Source organism: Lissotriton vulgaris, chromosome 2_2 (assembly GCF_964263255.1).
Source record: "Lissotriton vulgaris chromosome 2_2, aLisVul1.2, whole genome shotgun sequence".
Taxonomy (NCBI): domain Eukaryota; kingdom Metazoa; phylum Chordata; class Amphibia; order Caudata; family Salamandridae; genus Lissotriton; species Lissotriton vulgaris.
The window spans coordinates 84,929,339-84,957,315 of NC_141688.1; the positions used below are offsets into that span (position 1 = coordinate 84,929,339).

The 27,977-nt window shown below is 43.5% G+C and overlaps 1 protein-coding gene across 1 annotated transcript in view; it reads left to right on the plus strand.

The window, feature by feature from the left end:
• Positions 1-27,977, plus strand: part of SCAMP2 (secretory carrier membrane protein 2) — a 313,781-nt gene that overhangs the window by 107,476 nt on the left and 178,328 nt on the right. The window contains exons 2-3 of the mRNA XM_086959331.1: positions 15,340-15,420; positions 16,596-16,688. Coding sequence (XP_086815457.1) covers positions 15,340-15,420; positions 16,596-16,688 — 174 coding nt within the window. The remainder of the gene's footprint in view (positions 1-15,339; positions 15,421-16,595; positions 16,689-27,977) is intronic.

Sequence of the window (27,977 nt, forward strand, 5' to 3'; positions counted from 1 at the left end):
ACAGAAATGGGTCTAAGAACTGTCTCGACAAACATTTGTTCTGAGTCCCATTATATACAGTCTTTGGAACACCATAAAACGATGTAGATCTTATTTTAGAAAAAGGAATGCAGGCCTAGTCATGGAACTCTACATCAGGCCACCTGATAGCGAATGCAGGTGGGTCTCGACAAGAGGGCCAGTGGGTGAAGTGTCCAGATGTCCGGCATGCGGAGTGCGTGATCACTCTCTGTACTGTGTGCGCTGGGTTCTGTTTGACTGTGTGTTCTAACTTCATGTGGTTTCTAACTTTATGGTGTTATGAGAACTCGTGCACCCCTCCAGCAACATGTTCTTCATTGGGGCCAATCTCCTGGGAGCATAGGGCTGTTGCTGCCTATCAGTGGGACTAATCTTAGTTTTTTTCCTGTTTGCTAGTTTGTACGGCTGGTTACTTGCAACCCCACTTGTGATCTGTCAATCAGTAATCTCAGGCCTACCTCTCAAGACCTGACTGACCACATGTTTCTTACTCTAGGTTGATGGAAAGGTTGTCTCTGGAGATTTCTACAACAGTGATTTTATCTGGTTTTTGAACATACACGTATTGAAGTGTATATGGACATCAATATTAACACTTTGATATATGTAAGTTGTATCTTTTTATGGATTGTCATTTATAAATCTGTGATAGGCTAGCAGTTCTTCTGTAGACCTCTTGAGCGCTTCTAAATCCTACAACCATAGTCACAAAGATGAAATGGTCTTCCCATACAATACCATATAAATCATTAAAAGCATCTTTCATATTATCAGCTGAGCCAGCAAAATATCTGTTTTCTGAAAGCTTGATGTTCAGTGTTCCAGTACTTGAAACTGTTGGTCGACGTGGGGATTTATTGTCGCCTTTGTGATCTTTAGGGGGAAAGTATATAACTGGGGTAGTGGGTCTTCATATATCAAGATAGTGATATTCATTGTTGTTTAACCGATCCAAGTGAAACCATTTTTCCAATCTTAAGTGTAATTCCTCAAACACATTGTTTCACTATGTTTTTATCAGCTTTTATATAATCGGTCTCTCTGTGTGACGGTTTTAATACCAGAGTCACATTCTATAGATTTCAACGCTACCACGTTGCCGCCTTATCTGTTTTGAAAATAATAATGGAGAAACCATTTATTAGTGCACGCATTGCAATTCTCTCTTTACTTATAAGATTGAAGATATATATCTCCTTTGACCGATTGTCAGTCAATTTCAATTTATAATCTCTATTTCGGTTCTTAAAAAGACACCATAAAAGCACAATTACAATGTACACACACAAATTAAAAAACACAGCAAGTGATATTCAATATGAAAAGTGTGAATATTAAAATTTTCTGTACACAAGGAATGGGCCAGGGGGTTTAAAAAGTTTAAATGTTCAAATCACGTTAAGGGCCAATGTCTCTGGTGTTCCTCAGTTTTGTTGCAATTCGAATAAAGTTTATCGTACAAAACAGGGTATAAGCGTCCTCCGCTTCCTGTAGGAATCTCAGCGCCCGTTTTGCGTGTTTAAATTTGAGCTCTTTCAGGATTCCCACCAGGAACTTACGTCTTGGCATCGTGTAAAATGGGCACAATAAAACAAAATGAAGGGTATCCTGCGGAGATCTGAGATCGCAGCCGCAGGTACCCTTCTCCTCCACTGTGTGGGTAAACCCAGATGGCACTGCAAGGATGTGGTGTAACATGTTAATTCTGAATCGGGTCATGAGATAGCGATCCTGCGCGTTGTACATGACCCTCAGATAGGGTTCCATGCCTTGCTTCGCAGTGAGTTCATTATAGGAGAGATTGGTGGGTTTATGCTTCTCTTTTTCTGCCCTTAATGTCTTCAGCTGTGTGAGAAAAAGTTTTTTGACCAGGGTCTTGCTCTCCGGGGTTAGAGAGTCGGGGGTTACAAAGTATTTAGAGCAGCCAATCTCTGTTAGCGACTTCTTGACAAATTTCAGCCAAGGGATTACGTGGCCTTTGTCTCTTTTGAGGCAGTCCTCAATGATTTGTCTAGTAAGGGCCGCCTCAGGATTGGTCCATACTTTCACCCATGCCATGAGAGGTTTGGATTTGATTTTGTCCTCTAAAAAGGATTCTCCTACCTCTTCGTGTATAATGTGGGCCGATACACTCCGATTGTCAGTCATTGTTGGCAAGATGATGAAAAACTTCAAAAACATTCTTATTCTGCAAATGTGTTGTAAATTAAGATTTTTGGGTACGATGAGTTTGATGTTGTAGTTTCATTAATGTCAATTGTTTTAGGAGCATCCTCTAATTTTTCCAGCTTTCCAGATTCATGACTACAATTTAATTAAATATTAAATTTTTTAAGGTTATGTTGGAAACACTCAGAATGATTTATGTTTATTAGGATTTAATTCCAAGAACTTCTTAATTTTTAACTTTCCAACGAATCGACATATCTACCTTAGTATTTAATCTACTATATTTACTATATTTAATATCTTGTGGGGTAAATGAGAAACCCTTCTTTTATACCACCATTTCATTTCCTGTCAATTTTCCTCTGGGCAAGTTTTATATCACCTCTTCGACTACTTGTCTTGGCAAATCTGTGGTCTTATTTTCATCCCTGTTTATTTATTTCTTCCTTTTTCAGTCCTTCTTTGGCCTCCCTTTTGAGCTTTCTTCTATTTTCCTCATGTCTCTATTCTTTGTATGTCCAGGTTGTCATGTTGCCACAAAGGTTATGTTGGAAACACTCAGAATGATTTATGTTTATTAGGATTTAATTCAAAGAACTTCTTAATTTTTAACTTTCCAATGAATCGACATTTCTACCTTAGTATTTAATCTACTATATTTACTATATTTAATATCTTGTGGGGTAAATGAGAAACCCTTCTTTTATACCACCATTTCATTTCGTGTCAATTTTCCTCTGGGCAAGTTTTATATCACCTCTTCGACTACTTGTCTTGGCAAATCTGCGGTCTTATTTTCATCCCTGTTTATTTATTTCTTCCTTTTTCAGTCCTTCTTTGGCCTCCCTTTTGAGCTTTCTTCTATTTTCCTCATGTCTCTATTCTTTGTATGTCCAGGTTGTCATGTTGCCACAAAACTGAAGTGAAGTTTGGAATACAGTATGAGAAAGCTGGACTCGTAGCCTGTCAGCGTAACACAGTCTGTTTGTCTCATGGATGGACTATATGGGAGCTTAGCTTGGAGCACATGCTTCACTCTTCAGGGGCTCAAAGGTACATGGAGATATGTTAGTAGGGGCTTGCGAGGGTTTGGGGGAAGTCAGCCTCCACAGTACATTAGCTTTCATTAGCAGTAAGGCCCAGTTGCAGAGAGATAATTTGACTTCGGCTTTGCACCAGATCGGCAATATGTCTCACTAGGTGATTATCTGTTGATGTGTAGAACCTCCAGCCACAGGTTGGAACCCTAGCAGAACCTGACCAGTTTTTTATCCTGGCAAATTATATTCTTGCATTGAGCGATGGTAACTCCATTATAATGGCAAAGTCTTTGTTAGAGAGCCTTACTTAATGATCTGCTTAATTCACGCAGTGCTCTCGTGAAATCTTTATCCATATACCCAATCATAAAACATATTGAAACAAAACGCAACTGCACCTTGACCCACACTCTTTGTGCAGCGTTGCTGATAACCCATTATTAAGATCTAGAAATGCCTACATTGGCTGACAGTCACATCACTGCTTTACTTAACAGTTGTAAAACAGCTTCATGCAGTCTGTTTATTCATCTCTGGTCGCAAAAGAAGCTGAAATTCAGACACTTTCCGCCCCAAAGAAGATATGTTAGAAGTCCTCAACCTGCTTCTTCATATCCTTTCTAGTTATGCCCAGGTTATGTGAAAGTTACTTAACTGCATTAACTCATCATTGCTCTGTTGAGACTGGCGACATCTTATCCTCAGTTTACTTGCACATTTGGTGGATTTTGAGCTTATGTTAGTCATAGTGGTTTTTCTTTTACCCTCCTCCTCCCGTCCTTGTATGAAGCTGTGGAGTGAATGCACTCTCACTTGTGTTTGCCTGCATTTGAGGCCGTAACCTGGTAGTGGCAGTATAAGAAATTGTGTTGTTGGTTGACTGGAGTGTAAGCTCTGGTCAAGCAGCAACCACATTCCTTGGCAGGGTTAGGCACAAACCAACCATAAATTAACCTGTGCTGTACCCTCTGGTAGCTTGGCACAGAGCAGTCCTGCTTAACTAAGAGGCAATTTGTAAAGTGTTTGTGCAACACTTCAAACATAATGTGAAAAACGCCACACAAAAAGAATCCATCAACAAGTAAGAAAATAGAGTTTTCTTTAATAAACGAAACGAGAACAAAATGACATAAATCCAAATAATAGAACTGGATATATGCAGTTTTGAAGATTTTAGTGAAAATAGAGGCTGGCAGAGCACCTTAGGCCCATTTCCTAGGGTCCAGGACTAGCGTGACCCCACTTACCAGGGTAGACTTCTAGATAGCAGAGTCCAGGTGCTGTAGCAAGGTTGTTGGAGCCTTCTGACCCAGAGGGTCAAGTCAGGAAGCCAGCCAACTAGCCCTTGGAGTCCATTTGGTGTCCTGGGTTCAACAGATGCAGATCCAGTTCTCACCGAGGCAGGAGGGCAGCAGGTCAACACAGTAGGGCAACAGTCTTTCATTACAGCAGTCAAGCAGAGCGGCAATCCTTTCAGCAGCACAGAAGTCCTTCTTTCTGACAGAGCATCCACATGTCCAGAGTTGGTATCTGAGGTACAGTATTTATACCCATTTGTACCTTAGAAATGGGGAAAAGCTTCTAGAGGCAAACCTTTTGAAGTTCACAGGTGCCATGCCTCAAGACTTGCAATAGGGGTATGCAGCGTATTGTGTGGAGGCACAACACAGCCTATTCAAGTGTAAGTAGGTCTGTGCCCAGCTCCTCCCTCCTATCCTGCCAGTGGTGGCCCTTCCAGGCACATCTAAGCTCCCTACTCTGTGGCTTTCTAGGAGGAATACACAAAGCCCAATTGTCAACTAGTCACAGCTGTGGGACCCATCAACAGTCTTGAGGCACCAAATGGCTGCGGCAGGTAAAAAGCCAACTTCCTAAAATTGCCATTTTAAAAATTATAATTTAAAATCCAACTTAGCCATAAGTTAGGATTTTTCATTACAATACAAAAGACCACAAACAGGAACAGTTTATTTGTTCTCATTTGGAAACTACACTTGTTAAATGTGATAAGGTAACTCTAATGTTATCCTATTGGAGAGGTAGGGTTGCAGTAGTGAAAAATGAATTTTAAGAGTTTTTCACTACCAGGACATACAAAACTAAAAAGTACACGTCCAACTTTTTAATTACACTGCACCCTGCTCTATGGGCTGTAAAGAGCATACACTAGTGGAGATTTTTCTGTATTAAAAAGTTTTGTGCCTGACAAAAGGTTTATTTGGCCAGGTCGGAATGGTAGTTTAAAACTGCACACGCAGTCTGCAATGGCAGGCCTAAGATGTGTTTAAAGGGCTACTTAAGCGCATCACAGAATAAGCACTGCAGACTCACTCACTAGTAGCATTTAATTTACAGGCCCTATGCACAGGTGGTGCCAATTTACTAGGGACTTGCACGTAAATTAAATATGCCAACTGGGCACAAGTCCATCCTCTAGGTTTTAAGGAGAGAGCACAAGTACTTTTGCACTGGTACAGTGCACAGAGTGCTAAAAGCCAACAAAATGGGTTCAGAAAACAGTATGATGAAAGCAAAAACTTTGGGAATGAACTTACAGAAAGGGCCAAGTCCAACAGGCAGGTTTAACTCTCAGGTAATTCAGGGTTAGTAAAAAGAAGAGCACAATCCTTCCTGGAAACATACACAGCATCTCAGCAGCAAATCAAATATTAGCTTCACTACAAAGTAAAATATGGAGTTATGTTGTCACTGTTGAATAAGAATACCTATGCCTATCATTAGGGGCTAAAGGTGTCCTCAAAGCAGCGCTAAAGAAAATTTTATGATGCAAAATGGTAGGAGAGGAGGGCTTTAAGCTGCCAGTGCTGACCATTTTTGTGTCTTGTACCCTCTCCTTTGACTAAGCTGTGGATTGTCAGAACAAAGGGAAGTGTAGCACGCTTTTGCTATGGAAAGTCACTTTAGTCTAATGGAAGAAATCCATGTGCTGAGTCTGCAAGAGGAGGGCGGCGTTCAGTGTTTGTGCAAAGGGATGGAAGCCATGGCAGTTGAATTCAATCAAGAGTGGTATTTAAACTTCACTGAGGGTAGCAGGTTCTTGTAACTCTGCAGTATGTTTGGGAGAAGATGGGTGCATCTCCCATTTTTAGGTGTCGCCTAGGCAGCGTGCATGCGCTGCTCTAGGAGGGCCTTTAGCATCCACCTTGCGGGAGCGAGCAGCGGCGCAGCCACGTTAATTACAAACATATGGCGGCTGCTCGCTCCCGCAAGGTGGATGCCGCCACAAGCACGAGTGCAGTGCTTCAAAAGTGAAGAACGCCGATCGCGATTGGGCCGCCCTTGTCTTTCAGCGCTTGTTCCGTTTTTCTACCTCCTCATGTACTCTTCGTGCTGCCACATCTTTTTTCACTCTCTCCCTTTTGTTCTTTATAAGATTATCCCCTTCCACATCCCCATTCTTATTCGCTATTCGGCTTTTCTAATTCATCTGTTTTCATCTCTCTCCTTTTCTCGTTCTTTCGCTGCCCTCCCTCCTTTGTAACTCCCCTTGTCTTCACTACGCTTCACGTTTCGATTTTTGTAATGAAAAATTCCACCTGTCCAAATTTGGACGTCTCCTCGTTTGTGTTTGGAAGCAGCACGCGCTGCCAAAATCTCCTTAAATAGGGCAGAGTCTCCCATAGAGTGTTCTGGCTTCTGACTTTATCTTTGTTTCTGGGATTTCTTGCCATGTTTTCGAATGGAATCCAAAATGTCAATATTTTGACCATATTTCTCTTTTTAGGTTTCCCGTTCAAAAAGAAGAGATGTTTTAGGAGATGCAGTAGCGTGCTGTCGTTGGAAGGTTTATGCCAGGACTGTGTGGCGAGATGTCATCCGGGAAAGTTCTCGTGACGCAGATACGGGGGCATACGAGGGCCATTGACCCATCCAGACTGTCCCTTGCCATAGTCTAACTCCCAGCTCAGACTCCTGATCTGCCTTCACTCTCACTCTTGGATTACTCTGGGGTTGGTTGCTGCTGGCCTGGTTTTACCACATCTCCAGCCCCCTTTCCGCAGGTGGGCGAATTCCTTGATTTCTTTAGCGTCTCATATTCTATTATCACCTCTTGGGCTGTATTTATACGCCCTAGGTATTTCAATACCATCCATATCTTTCTCCTACGAGGTATTTCTTGACCTGAGGTTTTTAAATATCAATAAGGCCTCCATCGGCTGCTGTATTTATCGTCAGGAAAATTAATTGCTCATTCGTATCGCTCTCATCTCTTGTGTTTATTATATATCTTATTCATTAAAATGTTACTCGTCTTTTCCTCCTCCATCATTCCTCTTGCGGAATCTAAATATCATTCAAATCTCCATCATTTGGTGTATTATTACATATGGGACATTTAAATCTCACTCATGTCTCCTCTACTTCCTGTATTTATACATCTAAGGTATTTAAATATCATTGAAGCCATCCCTAGCGTTCTGTACTTATATTCCTCAGACATTTAAATATCATCATTTCTTCCTCTATTGCATTGATACACCTGCTGCGTTTAAACATCATCTCTCTCTCCTGGAAAAAATAGCCAAGGGGCTTAAGGATTTTACTTGCTCCCAGCTATGATAAACCACACCCAGAAATGTTGAAGGAGTGGGGGCATAGCAACCTGGATGCCTCCCGGAATCTAGTCAAAATACTCATTAAATATGCCGAAATTGACCGCGTACAACTGCTGCAAGAAATGGAAGAAATTAATGGGGAACTGTTGAAATTGGAACCTAATGACATCATCGTATCAATGAGAAAAGAGATTCAAGAAAAAGTTAATAAACATGAGGAAAAAATCAAAGTGCGCAAAGCATGGAAGTTTGCGCGTGACAAGGACGATTATGAGCATGGAAAAATCTACACTTTCGCACGTAAACTTGACAGCATAAAGCGTTTAAAAATGAACCAAAAATCAGCCCCGATGAAGACAACAGCAAAGGCGGAAGAAAATGCTAGTGGTTCACGCACGGAAGTAGTTACAGATGCTCAAATTAATAGTGACTCTAATTCAACAAGCAGCAGTGTAAGCAGTGTCTACTCGGATGATGAGGCATTAACAGCAGGCAATGAAGATGAAGGGCCCTCAATGGTTCTGGATTTAGGGGAAGAAGTGGATTTTTTAGTGAATGCGCGGCTGCAAACTCTGCGCCCACGAAACCAGCAAAATCAACAGAAAAAAGGCCCAGAATCAACCGCCGTCGAAGAGAGCGCCGCCAAAAACACAAACACAAACAACAGCAACAAAAAGAAAAAGCATTGGCGCAAGAACAGAAATTGAGTGACAAGATGGTCATCAATTTATCTTCCACTACCCTTACAACTGCAGAAAATCAACTGCTAAGCCTTGGCCTCACCTTTTGCCCAGTAACTGACTTCAATTATACAGCCACTAGAGTGGACGTGTTTCGATATATACGGAAACTGAAGCTTCGAAAGTTCTTTAACATCAAGGAGGGTTCAAACAATGCAGAAATAGCGGATGTGTATCCTGCCACTTCAAGCCCGTGACATCAGAGGGATGCTCACACTTCATCAATTGAGTGATGATGGCAATGAACCCAGTATCATCACGTCCACACAGGAGGAACTAAGAGATGCTGAAATCTCTCAAATCGGAGCGGGTTCAAGCCCATTCAAACCGACGTCAACCTTCACACCCACTATGCCCAAGGATGCAATAGATTCATTCCATGATGTAGTGACGGCAGACCTTAAACTTCACCATCAGGTCAAACACCGCAGGAGGGCCAAGCGAGATCACGAAAAACAGTATTGGGAGCTGATGAACAAACTGAAAAACGATCATTGCAATATAGTTTGTGGTTCTGACAAAGGGGGAAATGTAGTCATCTGGCCCCAAGAACAATATATAGCAGAGGCTATCAAGCAATTGTCGGACTCCACCTGCTATATGAAAACAAACTTGAAAGAATACGATCTAGCCAGGGAGAAATTACGAAAAATGCTCTTCAAGTATAGAAGGGAGGGCTTAATCTCCATGCAAGAGTTCAAGTTTTTGCACGTTGAGCTGCTGATAATGCCCAGATTCTATCTAATCCCCAAAGTGCACAAGGGGAATATTCCAGTCCCGGGACGGCCGATCATTTTGGCAATAGATAGCATTGGTGAACATCTCGCACAATATACAGATTCCTTCCTGCAACCTCTGGTCTCCAGTCTGTCCACATACATTAAAGACACAGGACATTTTCTACAGAAAATCAAGAATACCCCATGGACAGAGAACTCTTTACTAATAACATTGGACATCGAAGCTCTATACACGAGCATAGAGCACTCCACTGGTCTAAAAGCTTTAGAATATTTTTTGAGCACGAGACCAGCCAACTGCTATAACCACAACAAGATGTTAGTAGAATTGGTTAAGTGGAGCCTACATCATAATTTCTTTGTTTGGTAGGGATGTCTTTTTACAAAAGAGGGGGGTGGCTATGGGGGCCTGCTTTTCCACTAGCTACGCGTGCTTGCACGTAGGCTATTGGGAGAAGCAGGTCCTCATGGGGGACCACCTGAATATTTTTTCTGAACATGTGGAACAGTGGGTCAGATTTGTTGACGACGTGTTTTTAATGTGGAGGGGTGACCAAGCCAGTGCGATAGATTTTATTAAAAAGCTGAATACTAATGATTACAACTTGAAATTTACGCACCATATCAGTAAAAAATCAGTTAATTTTTTGGATGTGAAGGTATATCCCAAAAATAACTTGTTGGCAACCACCCTCTACAGAAAAGAAACTGCGGGCAACTCTACGTTGCACGCAAGTAGTGCCCACCCGCGACATACCATCGATAACATCCCTTATGGGGAGTTACTCCGAATAAAGAGAATCTGCAGTGATTCTGAGGAAAGGGACAAATGCATAAAATAATCTATCAACAGATTTAAGGCCAGGGGATACAATGACCAAACCCTTAAAAGAGCGGCCTTGAAAATTCAGCAAAGAACTAGGGAGTCCTTACTGTCACAAGAGAAAGACAACATGAACAATAAGGAAGGTAGTGGAAACTCAGAAATAAGGTTCCTCACAGCCTTCAGTTGTCAGGACAGAAAAATAAGGTCCATTTTGACTAACAGTTGGCCCATTCTGCAAACAGATGGGGTTTTAGCAGGGGACCTTCCTGCTAATCCAATAATTACGTTTAGAAGGGGACCCTCCTTACGTAGTCACGTCTCTAATCCTTTTCCAGAACTCACCATACAGAAAACCCGGTTACCCCCAAGAAATGGGTTTTTCAAGTGTAACAGTTGTCGGGCATGTAAATTTGGTGTAAATACTTGTTCTTATACGACCCCATTCAGTCCAATTCCATTGCAGATTAAAGGAAACTACAACTGCAGGACTGAATATGCAGTATACATCCTGACGTGTACTTGCGGCCTGAGATATGTCGGGAGCACTCGGCCAGCAGTACACGCCAGGATACATCAGCACCTCCGTGCCATTGTCAACAACGATAATACATACCCAGTCGCCAGGCACTTCAGAAGAGTTCATAATAACAACTTGGAGTGCCTGAACTATTTTGTGTTGACATCAGTTGCCCAACCACGCAGAGGGGGTGATAGGGACAAGTTATTGCGTCAAATGGAGTCGAAAATGATATTGGAACTGGACACTAAGGCACCGAACGGGCTTAACACCACGGAAGATCTATATCATTTTCTTTAAGCTTGTTTGGGTAATCATCAGCAGATGGATTTATACTTTAATATCTTTGTCCGCCTGTTTGCTCTCTTTCTCTCTGTGGGGTTTTCTGTTTAGTTTCTCGCCCCTTCCCATTGTTGATTCCAGTCATTTTTCCCTTCCCTTTTTTATATAATTTTTGCACTGGGGGCTACTCAAATTAAGAATGGATTGCATCACTTTCCATTTTGAGTTTAACACATTGTACTATGGTGTTATTAGCACATTTAAGATTATTGTATAGAGATCTACCTGACGGGTTGTGAATCAATGAGAATTACTGGGTTGCCATCATTAGTAGATGTCCCTCATAGGTTGGTTAGGACTAACAGGGTTGCCATCATTTATAGATGTCCCTGCAGGATTGTAAATAGTATTTATTTGGTCTTTTCAGTATTTGTAACTATATTGTGTGATTTGCACAGTGTAGAAGTTTACAAATTTTGCATATTTTAACATGTGTATATGGCAATTTTCTATATATAATAATTAATTTTGTATTGGAAGTTTTTAAGTATTTATACTTTTATAACTGATTTGCCTACTTTGCACCAAGTGAAATGTTTACAGCTTGCGTTATTTTGCACATTAACTTTGCACTAGTGATTATACTGTTTAGACCTTATTTTTGCATTTATGCAGATACAATCTTGTTACAAACCAATGAATTTATTCAGAAATATTCATGTTTACCTTTATATGTAAATATGAAATGAGGAGTATGAAAATGCAACCCTTGTACTCAGAGATGCGCAAGAACACCGTAATAGTATTTTCTCCATGCCTATTGAAGTCACATGTTGTGCACAAGCATTTATAAAAAAACAGGCATTATGGGTAATGTGTGACTGTGAACAAGGGCAACTGCCCGAAACGCGTCAGTCTCGTTTGCTGCTATTGCCAAATAAATATTAATTTGCCTTGATTTTGGGATTCTTGTTGCCTTCTGTTCCTGGGAGACCGGAATTGCAGTTGATATATATATATATATATATATATATAGAGTTATAGTCCTGCAGGGCAGCCTCGACAAACCACGGGAACGAAGCATCCCGCTAACTTGCAACCAGCACTGTGAACAGAAATAGCCGAAGCACCGGTAGGATGAGGAAGCAGCCATTTAATATACATTTGGGCGGCAACACAAGATTACTAGTCTGATGCGTTTCAGCTGTGATAGCCTTAATCATAGACATTCATTTGCAGCTTGGTCAAATACTCATTGTCCCACAATGCAATGTTCCGGTAATACTCAAGCAGGCAAAATGCTTTCTCTCAAGGTGCAAAAATGCAAATCAAGCGCTGCATTGTTCGTGTTGCTGCAATACCTCAGTAAATGTTGCTTCCACATCATTGCAAGAAGTGATGAAATATCCTTCTTGTCTCCCTTGCTCCTCTCCATATTATCAAGTGATTGTTTGGAAAGTCCTGGATTAGGAGCGGGCCAGTCTCCTGACATTTAATACCAACAAAGTCTCTTTGTGAGCGGGAGCCCATGGTCCTGCAGGGCAGCCTCGGCAAACCACGGGAACAAAGCATCCCGCTAACTTGAAACCAGCACTGTGAACAGAAATAGCCGGAGCACCGGTAGGAGGAGGACGCAGCCATTTATTGTACATTTGGGCGGCAACACAAGATATATCACGTCCTGAATAACAGCTCTTCCACCATAATGTGTTCAGGTGCAGACCACTCAGTCGTGATAAGATCCATTAATTTAAAGCTTTATTTCTCCGCTTGTCTCCAGCGTGACGCGTTTCGGCTGCGTTGCTGCAGCCTTGTTCCCATCCATAGTTCCATAGTTTTATTAGAGCATTGAAAGCTATACTTGAAATTGGGCATGGTTTCTTGAAATAAGCATGTTTTAGACAAATGTTTTATATTTTAAAATTTATATATATCCACTCACATTTTCCGCCAATGCTGCCGAACTCGTTGCCTGGTTGGGACCTTGTAAGTGTTTAGTTATCCAGCACAATATCCTTGGTGCAACAACATTAACTGTTGCATGGCAAAACACTTATAAGGGCCCTAAGGCGAGACCTATTGGATATGCCAATGCTTGTTGTTCTGGGAATAGCTTGAGATTGGCAAGACATTATGACATTGCTAAGGGCAGGATCTGGGGTTCTTTGTGACTAGGCTGCAGTCTGAGAAGGGGAGTAGCACCGTCGCTGCATGTTTTAAAAGTGTTCAGTGTCTCTCATGGAGAAAGGAGTACATGTACTTCAGATCTGTAATGTGGAAAGTGCCCTGTACTGTTATTGCCAAAGGTTTTGGGGAACAAATGCAGTTGTGGGGAGGGCTGACTGCAGGGTAAGCGATATTTGTACATTGTGTCTGTAGTTCACTGATCAACTTGATGGTGTAGTACATGTATAGCAGATCTTTGGGTTATTCTACATTTGTATACTTTATAACCAAGGCAGTGAACTATGTCTTCCCATTCCAGGTAGCACTGGAATGGCTTTAACTCCTACACTCAGAAAGGTACTCAATTTCCCAAAATAGCTGGCAAATCGAAATCTCCTCACTCACTAAAACTCTGCGAAGGCTCAGAATGTCTCTTTCATCTAATGAAAAATTGATTTTATCTACAATTGCAATTCAAGGTTATAGTCCCTCTATTCTAGGTGTGTGATGAATTTGGATCTCTGTTTAATAATTTTGATGGATACATCTTTCTGCCTCACTTTAAGACAATCCTCCCAGACATTAAACTTAGAGAAGTTACTTTCCAGCACTTCCAGATGGTGCTATGCAGCTTTAGTTATGTTAACCCATTGGACACGACCACACTGGGTTTTATTAGATGTGAATCTGCATGCTAATGCCAGTTTCCGAAACTTTTTCAACCTCTAGGAGTCTTGCAGAGTGGAACCAAGAGAGCATCTACAACAATAAGAGTACATAATATGTTTGCGTACCTTGGTCTTATTATATAAGGTAGTGACCCTTCTGGGGAGGATAGAAGGCAAATAAGAAAATGCAATAAGATTCTGTATCCACCAGATATATACTTACAGAAGGAGTTCCTCACCTTAAGAGTGAGTCCCAAAGCGGTAGGCTCTGAGAGTTGGGAATCAGTAGTGGCAAAAATCCAAGGAAGTCATGCAGCCCAACCCTTGGCGTTGAGGCTGTAATGTTTAGCAAATTTATTTAGACATGACCACTAGGCTGACCCGTGAATGTCCGATATGCAAATGCCTCTGGTGAGAACCAAAGAAGCTGTCTTGTCCCTAGTTGAGTGGGCATGAACATCCTCCAGAGAGTCTTTTCTGACAAATGTTGTGAAGTTTCTGCCTCTTTGCCCTACTTGTCTGTTGGGGGCGTCGTAAGTGCGAGCTGTTAAATGTTAGAAAATAATCTCACTTTGTATGGAAGACCAGTGAAGTGCATGGGACGATCAGATTAAGAAAGAATCTTGCCAGACTGTTGGTGCTGTTTCAGGTCTCATGAATCTCCGCCATGTGAGTCTCTACTGGCTTCTGTCCTAATCCCTGTAGCTTTGCTTGGCCTAAGTCTTTCGACTCCCATTACAAAGAACAAAGCTCCATACAAACCAGAGAAAAACAGAGCATCCAAGTGTTAACGGATTCCTCATGCTGCAATTTTTTTATTTTTTTTAGGTTTTTGTTTTGATCAGAAGGATATTATTTGTCCCGATCAATCGCTTGGACCCAATGCATCGATTTATATTTTACAATGCAAAAGAGACTAGGTATGAAAATAACTTTGATCACATGGCCTAACGCACTACCTGTCTTTGCCAGTAATGTCTTCCTTTTTACCAAGCTCAAGCTAAAAAGGCCAATAGAGAAGCTCATTTTTCAGAAATTAGAGACCTTTTTCTCAAATAAGTTTGTTTAGCTCCATAGTTGCCAATGATAACTGGAGGCCCTATTGACTTCAGTTGAAATCTTTTTTACTATGCCTTCCCTTTATTGTTTATCTCAGGCTTTTTGTTAGTTAGAAGCTAATAATATTCTTTTTAAGTTATTACAGACCACGTTTTTTTATACTTTAACTCTGATACCATCTTATGGTTTTTGTTTGTATATTTTCAACCCAACACCTTCTGAAAGTCTTGACCATGGCCAGCACAACGGAGGGATGAGACTAGGTCTGACTAGGTGCTTTTTTCAGAGCCTTAGATTTGGCTTTTAGAGGGTCTACAGATCAGGTTTTTGTTGGAGTTTATCTGTGACACTTAAATGCTCTTTGGCGCCTTTTCCCCTCGAAGCATGTTTGTGCACTTGTCCTGGATGCAGATTCTGTGCGAGGCATGATACAACCGCTTTACCATTACAAACTGGTGTAATAGAAGATGTGCCTGTGAATTTACCAATCTCTCTCCTGGTTTCATGATCCTATTTGTATTTTCTCTCCTGTAGGATCCCTCTGTGACACAGCTGACCAATCCGGCTCAGAGCACACTGGAAGAGTTTAATCCCTTCTCTGAGAATTCACGACTGGTAGGTGATACTTACATAAAACCTCCCATAGCTGAGCACTAATTGTTTCGGTTGAGGCTTTGTAGTTTCCCCTCAAGAGTCTCCTCATCTCATTCATGGAGCTGAAATTGTACGACTCACCTTGGTGTTGTCCATCACTATTGGATTCAGCACCCAAAGTTTTCCTGCAGTATTCCGTGCCTTTCTGACACCTCCTCCATTCTCCTTCCACCCCTCTTCCATTCTCCTTACACCCCTCTAATTTTACTATTGAGCACCCCTTGCACTTTTCAATTGAGACCTCCAGCCTCAATACACTATATGCAACTCTCTTTTCCTTGCATACTTCAGACGTCTTTACATACGAGAGCCCCCACATTCGTCTTCTAATACCGTAACTCCTTTAGGCACCCACAGGAGCCCCCCACACGCTCCCATGGATTCTTGCTGTCTAGGTGTGCTTCAGAAATGCAGAATTGGAAGACTGACTCGATGGAGGCCACACCAGTTGTAAGGATGTGACCTTATCTGGGCTGTGATTTGTCGAAGCAGTGCTGTTGGACACGTACTCACCACTAGAATCATAACTCATTGAGTCCTAAAGCACATAAAGAGAGAGCTGGTGTAATAGAAACGCCTATCTCAGCACATGTACATTCCTGCATTACATCTGACCCCCCCCCCCCCCCCACCCCCCACCCCGTGGCTAACATGATCTGTCTTTTACATGGTGTGTGTGTTTAGCATGGTCTCTGCACTTCGGCAGTAAGTTGCCATCATCTTCACTGCCCTAATCCCTTACACCGATGTGAGCACCACAAATCTCACACATACATAAACAATTTCTCTCAATACTTTACCCCCGCCACCCACACTCTTTGCTTTTCCATTTCTCTTCTCACTGGCCCACTCTGCTATAGTGAAATGGACACTCTTTTCCTATTCAATTATTTGAGTCCAGAGCACTCTATTAGGCTTACTACATCAATTCTCTGACTAATTTTCTTGTCTTTTAAAAAAATTGCTACTACACATTCAGAAGGTAAGCCCACTGTGTAATGCTGCTTCTTTTTCATAAACTAATCAAAGACCTCTATTATTCCCCTGTGTGTTGTTTATCCTTGCCTCTGATGATATATCCCAAATAAAAAAAAGTGGAATAGTTCTTAAGTTTTTCTGTATCTTTACTTTTACAGACCAATCCGGCACAGACAACTGTCCCAGCAACCCAGCCCAATGCTCCCTCTCAACCTGCCGTACTGCAGCCATCTATGGAGCCCAGCCCACAGGTACACACCCATTGTGCTTTTTTTATTTTTACAAATGAGTTGGTACACAGCTAACCATCATTAGAGTGCCTGCAATAGAGGAATGGGCTGAAATAGGTTAACTGTATTATTCTGTATAGTCTTACCATCTCCTAAGTGGCCAGAGAGCTACGGTGGCCTAGCCACTTGCATGCTTACTATAACTGTTGGGTTGGTGCCTTATGATTGTGGTGGGATTTCATTGGATAATCTTAGAAAAGGTATTTTACCTTTACTATACAGCCTTTACCACGTGGTACCTTTACCAGAGCAGACTTTACCACGCAGGTAATTGCCGTCATGTTTAGGTACTTTCCAGCACGGAACTTTACCACATAGGCTAAGTATTTTATTTTGGTAATGACAAAGGAACTTGTTTGCTTTTGTAAATATTTACAAGCCTACATATATATTTCTATATACTTACATATATACATTCATATATATTCACACACACACACCTATACACACACACACACACACACACACACACACACACACACACACACACACACACACACGCACACATATACATTAATTGTCACTTAATAAAAATATTTACGGTTCAGGGATGGTTAAGGGTTTTTTAGAGTGCAGGAGTGGGTAGGGGCAATGCGTGGTAAGTGTGTTTTAAGGTTCAGAGATGGATAAGGGTAAAATTATGTGTAAGGGGCTTTTAGCGTTCCTGGACAGGAATGGGTAATGGGCTAAGGGGTTTTTAGGGTTCAGGTATGGTAGCGGTTAGGTGTTAGGGATAAGTAGTTTTAGGGTTCAAGCGATGGGCGTGGGGGTAAGACCTAGTGAGGAAATTTTGTCGTTGTGAAGAGGTCCTCTAAAAAAAAAATATATATATATATATATATATATATATATATATATATATATTATACTCACAAAATGTTTTCAATAAGTTAATGTACCTCAGGTTCTCTTGGAAGGTTTCAGGGTGATCTGTCAAGTGGGGGGCTGAGAAAAGGGAGGTGGAGGGACGTTCCCAATTTGAAATTTTCCATGCAATTTCCAAATGCATCTTTGCTTAGCTGACGTTGTTACCGTCGTCGCTATTGCCGTCGCCAACATAGTTCTTGTCGCTACCGCCGTCTTAGTCATCGCTGTCTCCAGCTTTGTCCATACTGCCGTTGTCGTAGTCAATGGTGCCGGAACCGTATTCATTGACACTAGCAGAGCTTCCGGTGATGATCCAGTCGTTGGAACTGTTCTAGGCTGAGGAGACTGGCCTTTGTCACTCCGCGTCGACGATGTAAATGATAGCTTCTTCGTCGACGGCCTTGTCAACGTTGGTGATTTCTTGGACTGTTTTTCATCAAGAGGAACAGAAGGAGGTTTATTTAAATGTTTCCTTCCCTCTGGAGGAGAAGGAGGAGAAACAGTGCTAGCCTTCTTTACTCCACCGTTTTCGGGGTCTGACCCCTGGTTATACAGATTCAGAAAAGGGGGTGGTGATGAACAGAGTGTCTGAATTAAGCAGACCACTCTTACTCAGTCCAAAGATCAGGGCTTGATCCATCACCGTTATTTAGCTCACTGCACCATCCAAGCTCAGAACCTGGCTATATGCAAATCAGTCTGTCCCTGGCCCAGTGCATCATGGGAACAGGGCAGACTAAACTACCAAGCCAATGCTTCACCAGAAAGGAGACAAGCTACCGGGGACCGGTTCCTGGCATTTCAGCCGTCGTCGGCTCGGCTTGCTTGAATCCTGATGGTGCAGTGAGCAAGAGACTCATGTCTGAGTATATCCTGCCACACCTATAGTGGCCAAAAACGATTCAGAAAAGGGGGTGGTGATGAACAGAGTGTCTGAATTAAGCAGACCACTCTTACCCAGTCCAAAGACCAGGGCTTGATCCATCACTGTTATTTAGCTGCACCATCCCAGCTCAGAACCTGGCTATATGCAAATCAGTCTGTCCCTGGCCCAGTGCATCATGGGAACAGGGCAGACTAAACTACCAAGCCAATTCTTCACCAGAAAGGAGACAAGCTACCGGGGACGGGTATACTCAGATGTGAGTCCCTTGCTCATTGCACCATCAGGATTCAAGCAAGCCGGGCCGACGACGGCTGAAATGCCAGAAACCGGTCCCCGGAAGCTTGTTTCCTTCCCAGTGTAAGAATTGGCTTGGTAGTTTGGTTTGCCCTGTTCCCATCATGCACTGGGACAGGAACAGACTAATTTGCATGTAGCCAGGTTCTGAGCTGGGATGGTGCAGTGAGCTAAAAAACGGCAATGGATCAAGCCCTGATCTTTGGACTGGGTAAGAGTGGTCTGCTTAATTCAGACACTCTGTTCATCACCACCCCCTTTTCTGAATCATTACCTTTAACAGGGGCAAATCAAGCTTGCATCCTTCCAAGAAGGCCGTATTTCTGGGAGCCATATTGGACATGTCCCTGAACAGAGCGTTTCCATCACTAGAAAGGCAGGCCAAGCTATGGTTAATCGGTATAGAAAACAGTGGTCCTAGACACTTTTTACCTAAGCTCCGTTTTATACCCGTAGATGAGTATAAAAATACTAGTTGGCACATGAAGGTGAAGGCATAAAGTTATAGGCCACTTCAAAATGACTAGTAAGATTAGGTTTATTCAGTGATGATAAGTATTCATTCAAAAAGAAAGAAGTCAAAAATTCAAAGGCATGATATACAATTAGTAATATCCACTCGGTTATGATCAAGAAGAAGGGGGTGTGAAAGTGAGTGCTCATGTGAAGAATTGAAAAGAGAGAGATTAGTTAAATCAAGAGGGTGATTAAAATAAATTATTGCATAAGGTATCCAGCTTAAAACTTGACAAAATGGTCTCCCTTCAGAATTCCGGCCTACCTCTGTATAAACAATCCGATGCAGTACATTAAATACATCAGTTTTTTCACAACGTAACTTCTTCTGTAATTCTGGTAGGGTGTAGCCTATTCAGGGGTTGTCGACGTTTCGATCCTAATGCAAAAGGGTGAGTGGGATCCTCTGCTGATGGTGTTCCTCAAGACGGGGGCAAGGGGTATCTGAAAATAACCGTAAGATTCAGAAAAGTGGCCAAGTGAGACTAAAATAGTGTTTAAACCAGTAAAAAATGTGCCTAAAGAGTAAAAACGCTCACCAGTGCGCACAGTGCGGTGAGTAACCAAGAGATTACTTCATGGTTCAAAAGGTATCAATCCTGTAGATTCATCATGTAATGGGAGCGATATCCCAGCACTAAAAATAAAAAAATAATCATGTAGGGCATTGTAGGACAACGTGTAGGACGTAAAAGGGCGTTTGACTAGACAAAAAACTCAACGTAATAGACTCACCCGCTGTGTGGAAGAGTGGCGTGAGAACGTCTGGGCGTGTGTCAAATTGGTTCGAAATCTGCGGTAAGGATTAAGTAAATAAGTCACGTTGAAAAGAAAGGCAATTGCCTGAAGGAGATTCCATCGAAAGTTACAAAAGGACTCTGGGTTGTTTGGAAATACCTTAAATGTGATGGTCCTCTCAGCGCTTCCAGCGTGCCGCATCCGTCGGCGTCTCTGTGGAATGCAAGAGTGAACGTTGGCCTAACCAGGCTTATAAAACCGGCGTGTACGTCGAAGGACCGGGAGCGCTGTGAGCTGCTGTTACGTTGAAAATAATTACAGCATAAACAGACTGCAAAGTGAGCGGGGCTTCTCAAGGCAGACTAAAAAATCCCTTGAGGATTTTCAGGAAGCCTGAACAGTGTGTGGAACAGCACAGGATGTGAATGTCTAATGAATGAAAATAACTGCAAAATAATATAACGTAATACGATCACACTATATACATATTTTCTAGTGCCAAGTACGATTTACATTGCAATTTTCACATGCAAGGAAATATAAAATATGGCGTATAAAGAAATGATGTTATATACATGAAAAGGCCCATTTTGACAAAACAGATCAAGCACAGCTGCATATGTAAGGAAACATACATCACATTTGTGGAAATCAAGAGTGCTTCAAATTCAGAATTCCCAATAAACAGATTGAAAACTAGAACTGTCTATACAGAACAAATTAACCATTGCTAAGGGTGGATATTTGTCTGGAAATTTCCTCCTATTCATTGAGGCTTTTGCCCACCGTGTCAAAAATGTGAATCCATTTGCACTCACGGGTTCATGACTTAATCTTACTAGTCATTTTGAAGTGGCCTATAACTGTATGCCTTCACCTTCATGTGGCAAGAAGTATTTTTATACTCCTACGGGTATAAAATTGAGTTCAAGTAAAAAGTGTCTAGGACCACTGTTTTCTATGCCAATCGAAACCCAGGTCCTTTGACATAACTGGGTCACCACATTGAATATAAAGCTATGGTTAATACCTCAACTACTCCTAAAAAGAAAGTCACTTTCAATTCGCCTCTACAAAGGCGTCCTGCATTCCTCTGATACCCCACTGAAGGTTACGGAGGTGACCTCTTCAGGAGCAACTGGACTTACAGTGGCGTCAAATAGAAGGTTCTTTCGAGGACATGGTCAAGGTAACTTCACCAATGAGGCACGCCACTTCATGGTAGGCCCACCAGGCGAACATTTCACAAGGTGTCTCTTTTCTAGCCAGCCCAGCTCCTCTGATGATTACTACAGATACATCTCTAGAGTGCTGGGGAGCAGTCTTGCAAGACCTTCAAATAAGTGGCTGTTGGCAACAGCATCATCGCCGTCTGTACATCAATTTGCTGGAGCTAAAAGCGATTTGCCTGTCTCTACAGCCATTTGTCCCTAGGATCAGAAACTCATTGTTTCTCAACAGGACAGACAATACGACGGCTATGCATTATGTCAACAAACAGGGCGGCACAAGGTCCCGCCTGTTGTCTTCGGAGGCTCAAAATATCTGGGAATGGGCGATCCAACATGGGCATTCGCTGAAAGCCGAACATCTTCAGTGAAACCTCAATGAGACAGCGGATACTCTCAGCAGACTAAAGTCGGTCTGCCATGAGTGGGAGTTGGATCAGCAGACACTAGACAGCATCTTCCGGCTATGGGGTAAGCCATCTGTAGATCTGTTTGCGACACCACAGAACAAGAAATGCCTGTATTTCACCACCTGGGATCCTAAGGGAATGCGTTTTCAATGGCATGGTCAGACGTCCTTGTTTACGCTTCCTCCCCCCCCACCACCATTCCTCTTCTGCCAAGGATTCTCATGAAGATGAAAGCAGAGCCCTGTAAGATGATCTTTATAGCACCGTCTTGGCCTTACCAGTATTGGTACACAGAGCTTCTTCTGTCGATGGCGCGACCGATTCTCTTGGATCCTATCCCTTTATTGCTGACGATGTCCCCGGACCATGTGCTGCATCCATCTCTTTAATTGTCAGCATGGCTCATGAACACAGGTAGTTTCTTGACCTGAATCTGTCCTTGGAGTGTAGATACATTCTTTCTCTGTCTCTACACTCCGAGTATGAACAAGACCTATCGAATGAAGTAGAAAAGGTTCTGTCTCCGATGCCAAGAAACAGGAGTTCATCCTTTCTATTCTTCGGCTCATGAGATTCTTCCTTACATCCTTTCATTGGCCTAGGCTGGCTTAGCCCACGCATCTATTAAGGTACATCTGCAGCCATCTCTTATTTCAGAAGAACAACTTCAGTCCCTTCTCTATGGTCAGCGAGAATAATTAAACCGTTTATGAAATGGCTTTTTAGATGCACCTTAACGTGGTCTTTGCTCAGCTCATGAAGCATCCCTTAGAACCTATCCACAAGGCAGAGTTAAAATTCCTATCTTGGAAGGTAGCTTTTCTTCTGGCGCTAACATCTGCGAGAAGGGTTGGCGAATTGCAGGGACTCACTATCTAGGAGCTTTTTCTTAAGTTAAAAAATTACAGAGTAGTACTCTGTACTAACCTCAATTTCATCCCTAAGGTGCCTTCGGACGTTCACCTAGTCCGGCTGAGAGATCGCTTCATTCGCGGGACATTCAGCATTGTTTGAAATTCTATCTCCAAAGAACAAAACACTTTAGAAAGTCACCTCCGCTCTTTGTAGCTTATAGTGCTCCTCATAAGGGATTTCCCCTATCTAAACCAGGCATTGCAGGTTGGATTTCCAGCTGTCATCACTTGGCTGGGAAACTCCTTCAGGGATAAGCCTGTGCTCACTCCAGGAGGGCAATCTCTTCCTCTACATCCCTCTTTGCTGGGGTATCTATCTGGGACATCTGCAGAGCAGCTCCTGGTACAGTATCCATGCCTTTACCGGACATTATTGCTTGGATTTTTTGACGTGTAGTGATACTGCAGTGGGCCAAGCAGTCCTGAGGAACCCATTTCGATAGCAGCGATCTTTCCGTTTCATCCCTCCTTCCTTTCCTTTCCTAAAAACCTTGCACGTTCTTTGATGAATGTAATTTTTCTTGGTATACTGTCTGCATGTAAGCTTTGCGCATTCTTTTATTGCTGCGCGGCTGATACTTTGAAATTACTTGTATGATTACGCTTAAGATTAAATGCTTGTCTTGATACATTACAGAGTCTAGGTTGAGGAAACAGTTTCCTCTTTCTACTTTTTTACGTGCTATTTTTAAAGAAGATCAGAACAAGAAATGTGCTCATAACTTCTAGCTACTGTGATTCAAGCATGCAAATTTATGAAAGTTCCAGTACTGGAGTAAGAAAATAAGTTACTAACCTGTAACTTTAGTTCTCCAGTATGGGAAGAGTTCATAGATTCACATGCTGCCCACCCTCCTCCCCTGGGAAAGCTTAACTTTTTTTGACTTATGGTTATCCTATGGCACTACTGCTACAAAAATCTGAAGGTCTGAGGTTCTCTAAGGATGGTTCTAGATGGTGAGACTGATCTGATTGTTGGTGTGTTTTATTTGGTCTCTTTTAAAAAAAAAAGGGGTGGATAGACTGAGAAAGTAAAATGGGCCTAGGCCTAGTTTCTAGTTTGTAATAATTTTGCTTGCTATTTTGATGTACCAGGGACTCCCATCTCGACGATGGGGAATGATTCAAGCATGTGAATCTATGAAAGCTTTCAATACTGGAGGACTAAAGTTACAGGTAAGTAACTTATTTTTTTAGTCTGTATCTGCCCCGCTCATTAAGTGAGCATTTGTAAAGCCTTTTTAACTTATTGGCATAATGATGTGAATATGTATCATGATGCTGCTACCACATTCTCACACATGCATGATGACGTGTGCATATGTGGAATGACACGAGCACCATTTGATGTTTTTTTATACCATTCCAAGATAGCAGATGCAACATGGAGTGGTAACTTATAAAAATTGAAAATAATTGTGCGAAAGCCCTTTTAAAAAGCATAACCACTCTTGAAGAGAACTATACCAACACGACGATGAGGGTCCACTGTTCTGTGCACTAAATGGCTATCACACTATGTACTGTACTTCAGGTTCAAAATATGCTCTACTCCCTACAGGTTCACCGTCACCAACCTTACCGATACCACATATACAGCATATCGAGAAGGAGCGTAATAATATCTCAAATCAAACAATACAATACAATTATTTATCAATTTTCTATTTTGATGCTTAAGTCCCCAAATAATTTCAGTTGAATACTTTATATTTCCCCCACATATAATAGCAGTTGCAGGTAATGCATAAACTTTATTCCATAGAATTGTGTAAAATTCAGGGTCATCCACATTCGGTCCGTACACATTGACCATTGTAATCAAGGTACCACAGAGCGTCCTCTGCAGTGTGACGTACCTACCATCCTTATCAATTTCCTCATACATGCTCACGAATGGGACATTCTTTTTAATCAATATCATTACCCCCCGAGCATAAGACGAATAATTGGAGGCTACGCGAACCCCCGTCCGTTGCTTAGCCACAGAGGCAGCAGTGTACCTTGTAAGATGCGTTTCCTGCAGAAATGCCACTTGAATGTTATGTCGAGGTAAGTATGCTAACACCAGTCTGGTTTTTTGTGGCCTCTTTAACCCCTGCACATTCCACGTAAGCCAAGTGATTTTGCCCCATCTATCCATTAAAAACAAAAAATCGTAACATGTGATAAATATTTGAGTAACACACCTTCAGAGACAAATAGCAGAGCTTATAAGCACATATTGCACAGCTGCACCCATACAACCGCCCCCATCCCAAGCAAACAGGCAATGAACAAACCCAAATCCCCATACCCACCAACCCGCCACCCACTTCAGCACCCCAAACCTGCCACAGCCCCCCTTCAGCCCTCCCCCCACCCAACAGCATCCAACAAATTGGGTACACCCATTTGGGGGGGGGCGCAGATGCCTAAGCCTCCCATACAACAGGAGGTGACCAAGCACCTAAGATAGAACATCCGATGCGTCAACATCATACATACTTCCTTTAGCAAGTAAACCAGCCCTTGACTGTCACATATAAAGGGACGGCAGACGTCCCCCCCCCATCCTCCTCGCCCCCCCCGCTCCAAGAGAGGCAAGTGAGCAAATAAGACCAGTTGAATGCTCCAGCCCAACCATAGCCACCTTCAACAATGCACAATAAAGGAGAGTGACAGTCAATCCAAGTCCTAGACCCAACTGCGTGGATCCGCATATCTGCACCACCCGTCCCTAATCAGTAAAGCGTGGCATATGCACAGTACATAACAGGTCAGTATAAACAGCTAATCAATCCATAATGTCCTCATCTGCCTGGGCGAGGCACCTAACTTTCCTCCTCCCCCGGGTGTTCCTCCGTCTGTGCACCAGCCGAATCCCGCTTCCGTCGCTTCAATTTTTTTGCGTATTCCATTGCGGTCTTTGGGGATGTGAAAATCTTATTGTCCGTGACTGCTCCAATACGGAGCCGGGCCGGGTACAACATAGCATATGGAACCTCCTCTTTACGCAGAAATTGTTTCACATTGCCAAATTCCCTCCGCGCAGACTGAACTGCAACAGTAAATTCCGGAAAGAACGCCAGCCTATTCCCTTGATAGTCAATGGTCCCTTTCTCACGTGCCAGCCGCAAAATTACATCCCTATCCCTATAATTCAGGATGCAAGCTATGATAGGGCGCAGAGGCGCACCCGCACCGGTCGCGCAGCTAGGGTGCGATGGGCGTGCTCAACATGCGGGACAGTTGTTCAGCGCCAAAAATGTCCGCAATCAGGGGCTCCGTAAACTCTTCCATTTTACCCACATTCGTAGACTCCGGCAGCCCCGTGACGCAGATGTTATTACGCCGGGACCTCGCCTCCAAATCTTCATTCTTTGCTTGGAAAAGCGAGAGGACCTGTTCCATATTAAGCGCCCTATCGGAGACCGTCGTGAGACACCCTCTGCTCCACCTCCCCCATTCGCTCATTCTGTCTTTCTAATTGGGTGGACATATGGTCAAGTCTATGATTAACCAGTGCCATGGTACCTTCAATAGATTGCAGCGTCTTCTGCATAGCGATCAATGTGGCCTCCAGATTCGGGGAGCCCCCCCACCATCACTGCAGCCTCAGATGCCGATGCAGCCTGCTGCGTGGACGTAGGCTGCCGTCGCCCTTCAAACATTAGTTTAGGCTGACCGGGTCAGACTGATTTGCATATAGCCATGTCTTAACTGGGGTGGCAGAGTGGGCTAAAGAACGGTGATGGATTAAACCCAGATCTTTTGACTGGGTGTGAGTGTTTGATTGGTTTAGATGCTCCGTCCATTTCCACCCCCTTTTGTACCGCATGTTGTGACTTCCAGTGCAAATCATTAGCAAGCGGGAGCAGATATGCGATATGAATGTAGTGCAGTCCACTAGGCCACCTCTTGCGCCAGTGTGAAAGGCCTCTTGACGACACAGAACCCCAAGCAGTGCTACCAATACTGTAGGGTGAAGCACAGCTACCCACTGAACGCACCTTAGCTACAAGGCCCCAGGACTGTCACACGAAGATCACCGCTTCTTTTATTTGTGGATTCAAGCAAGCCGGGCTGAAGACGGCTGGACTGCCAGAAACCGGTCCTCGGAAGCTTGTTTCCGGTCCAGGGAAGGCATGGCTTGGCAGTTCGGGCTGGACTGTTCCCATGAGGCACAGGGTCAGACTGATTTGCATATAGCCATGTCGGAACTAGGGTGGCAGAGTGAGCTAAAGAACGGTGATGGATTAAACCCAGATCTTTTGACTGGGTGTGAGTGTTTGATTGATTCAGATGCTCCGTCCATCACCACCCCCTTTTGTACCGCTTTTGGCCGCCATAAGTGTGGCAGGGTATGCTCAGACGTGAGTCCCTTGCTCACTTTGCCACTGGATTCAAGCAAGCCGGGCTGAAGACGGCTGGAATGCCAGAAACCGGTCCTCGGAAGCTTGTTTCCGGTCCAGGGAAGGCATGGTTTGGCAGTTCAGGCTGGACTGTTCCCATGAGGCACAGGGTCAGACTGTTTTGCATATAGCCATGTCTGAACTGGGGTGGCAGAGTGGACTAAAGAACAGTGATGGATTAAACCCAGATCTTTTGACTGGGTGTGAGTGATTGATTGATTCAGATGCTCCGTCCATCACCACCCCCTTTTGTACCTCTTTTATTTGTGGGCAGCGCTTCTCAGTCAATTCAATTGCGCCACAGATGCTGCCCCACTACTTCAAAGGACCAGGCACCAGAGTCAAACTCGAGCTATGCTAGGGCCTGTTGCGGTGAAGACAATCAGTCCGATAGTGCTCAGCGGCCGCCCACCGCTAATTTATGCCGGGGATCCGCGGCCCACCTCTGGAGCCCCGCACCAGCGCCTCCACAGCCGGAGCCTGCCGCCTGGTGTCACAGCCTCACGAGCAGCCCTCGAGCCACTCGGCTGCCACCAGCAGCTCTGCCGCCACCCGTGCCCCCGCCAACCGCAGCTCGCAGAGGCGCGACCCAGCACCCGACCCAGAGGCGCCTCTGCAACCCCGGCCGCCTCCAGGTCCCAGCCCCACTCACCGCAGTGAGCACAGGGATAGCAACGAGCCCACAGCAGTAGGAGAGGTCCGTTCCACCACTACAGCTGGCGGCTCCAGACGAGCGCTCCGCTGGCACTCAGTCTCTCCGCCCGCGGTCGCGCCTTGGAGCCGGCCGCTCCGCCAGCTGCCTCCCACTACCGGGCTTTCAGGAGGATCCACTCGTCGTCTCAACACCTCTGCAGCCGCTCCGGTACCGCCGCCAATGTGTAGAGCAGCAGGGATGCTTATATGCTAGCAGCCAATGTAGTTTATGCAGCCAGCCACTCAGCCCAGGTCAGCCCGCCATTTTGCAGGGGCCTCGCTGTCCACAAGTCAGGACGCCAGAATCGG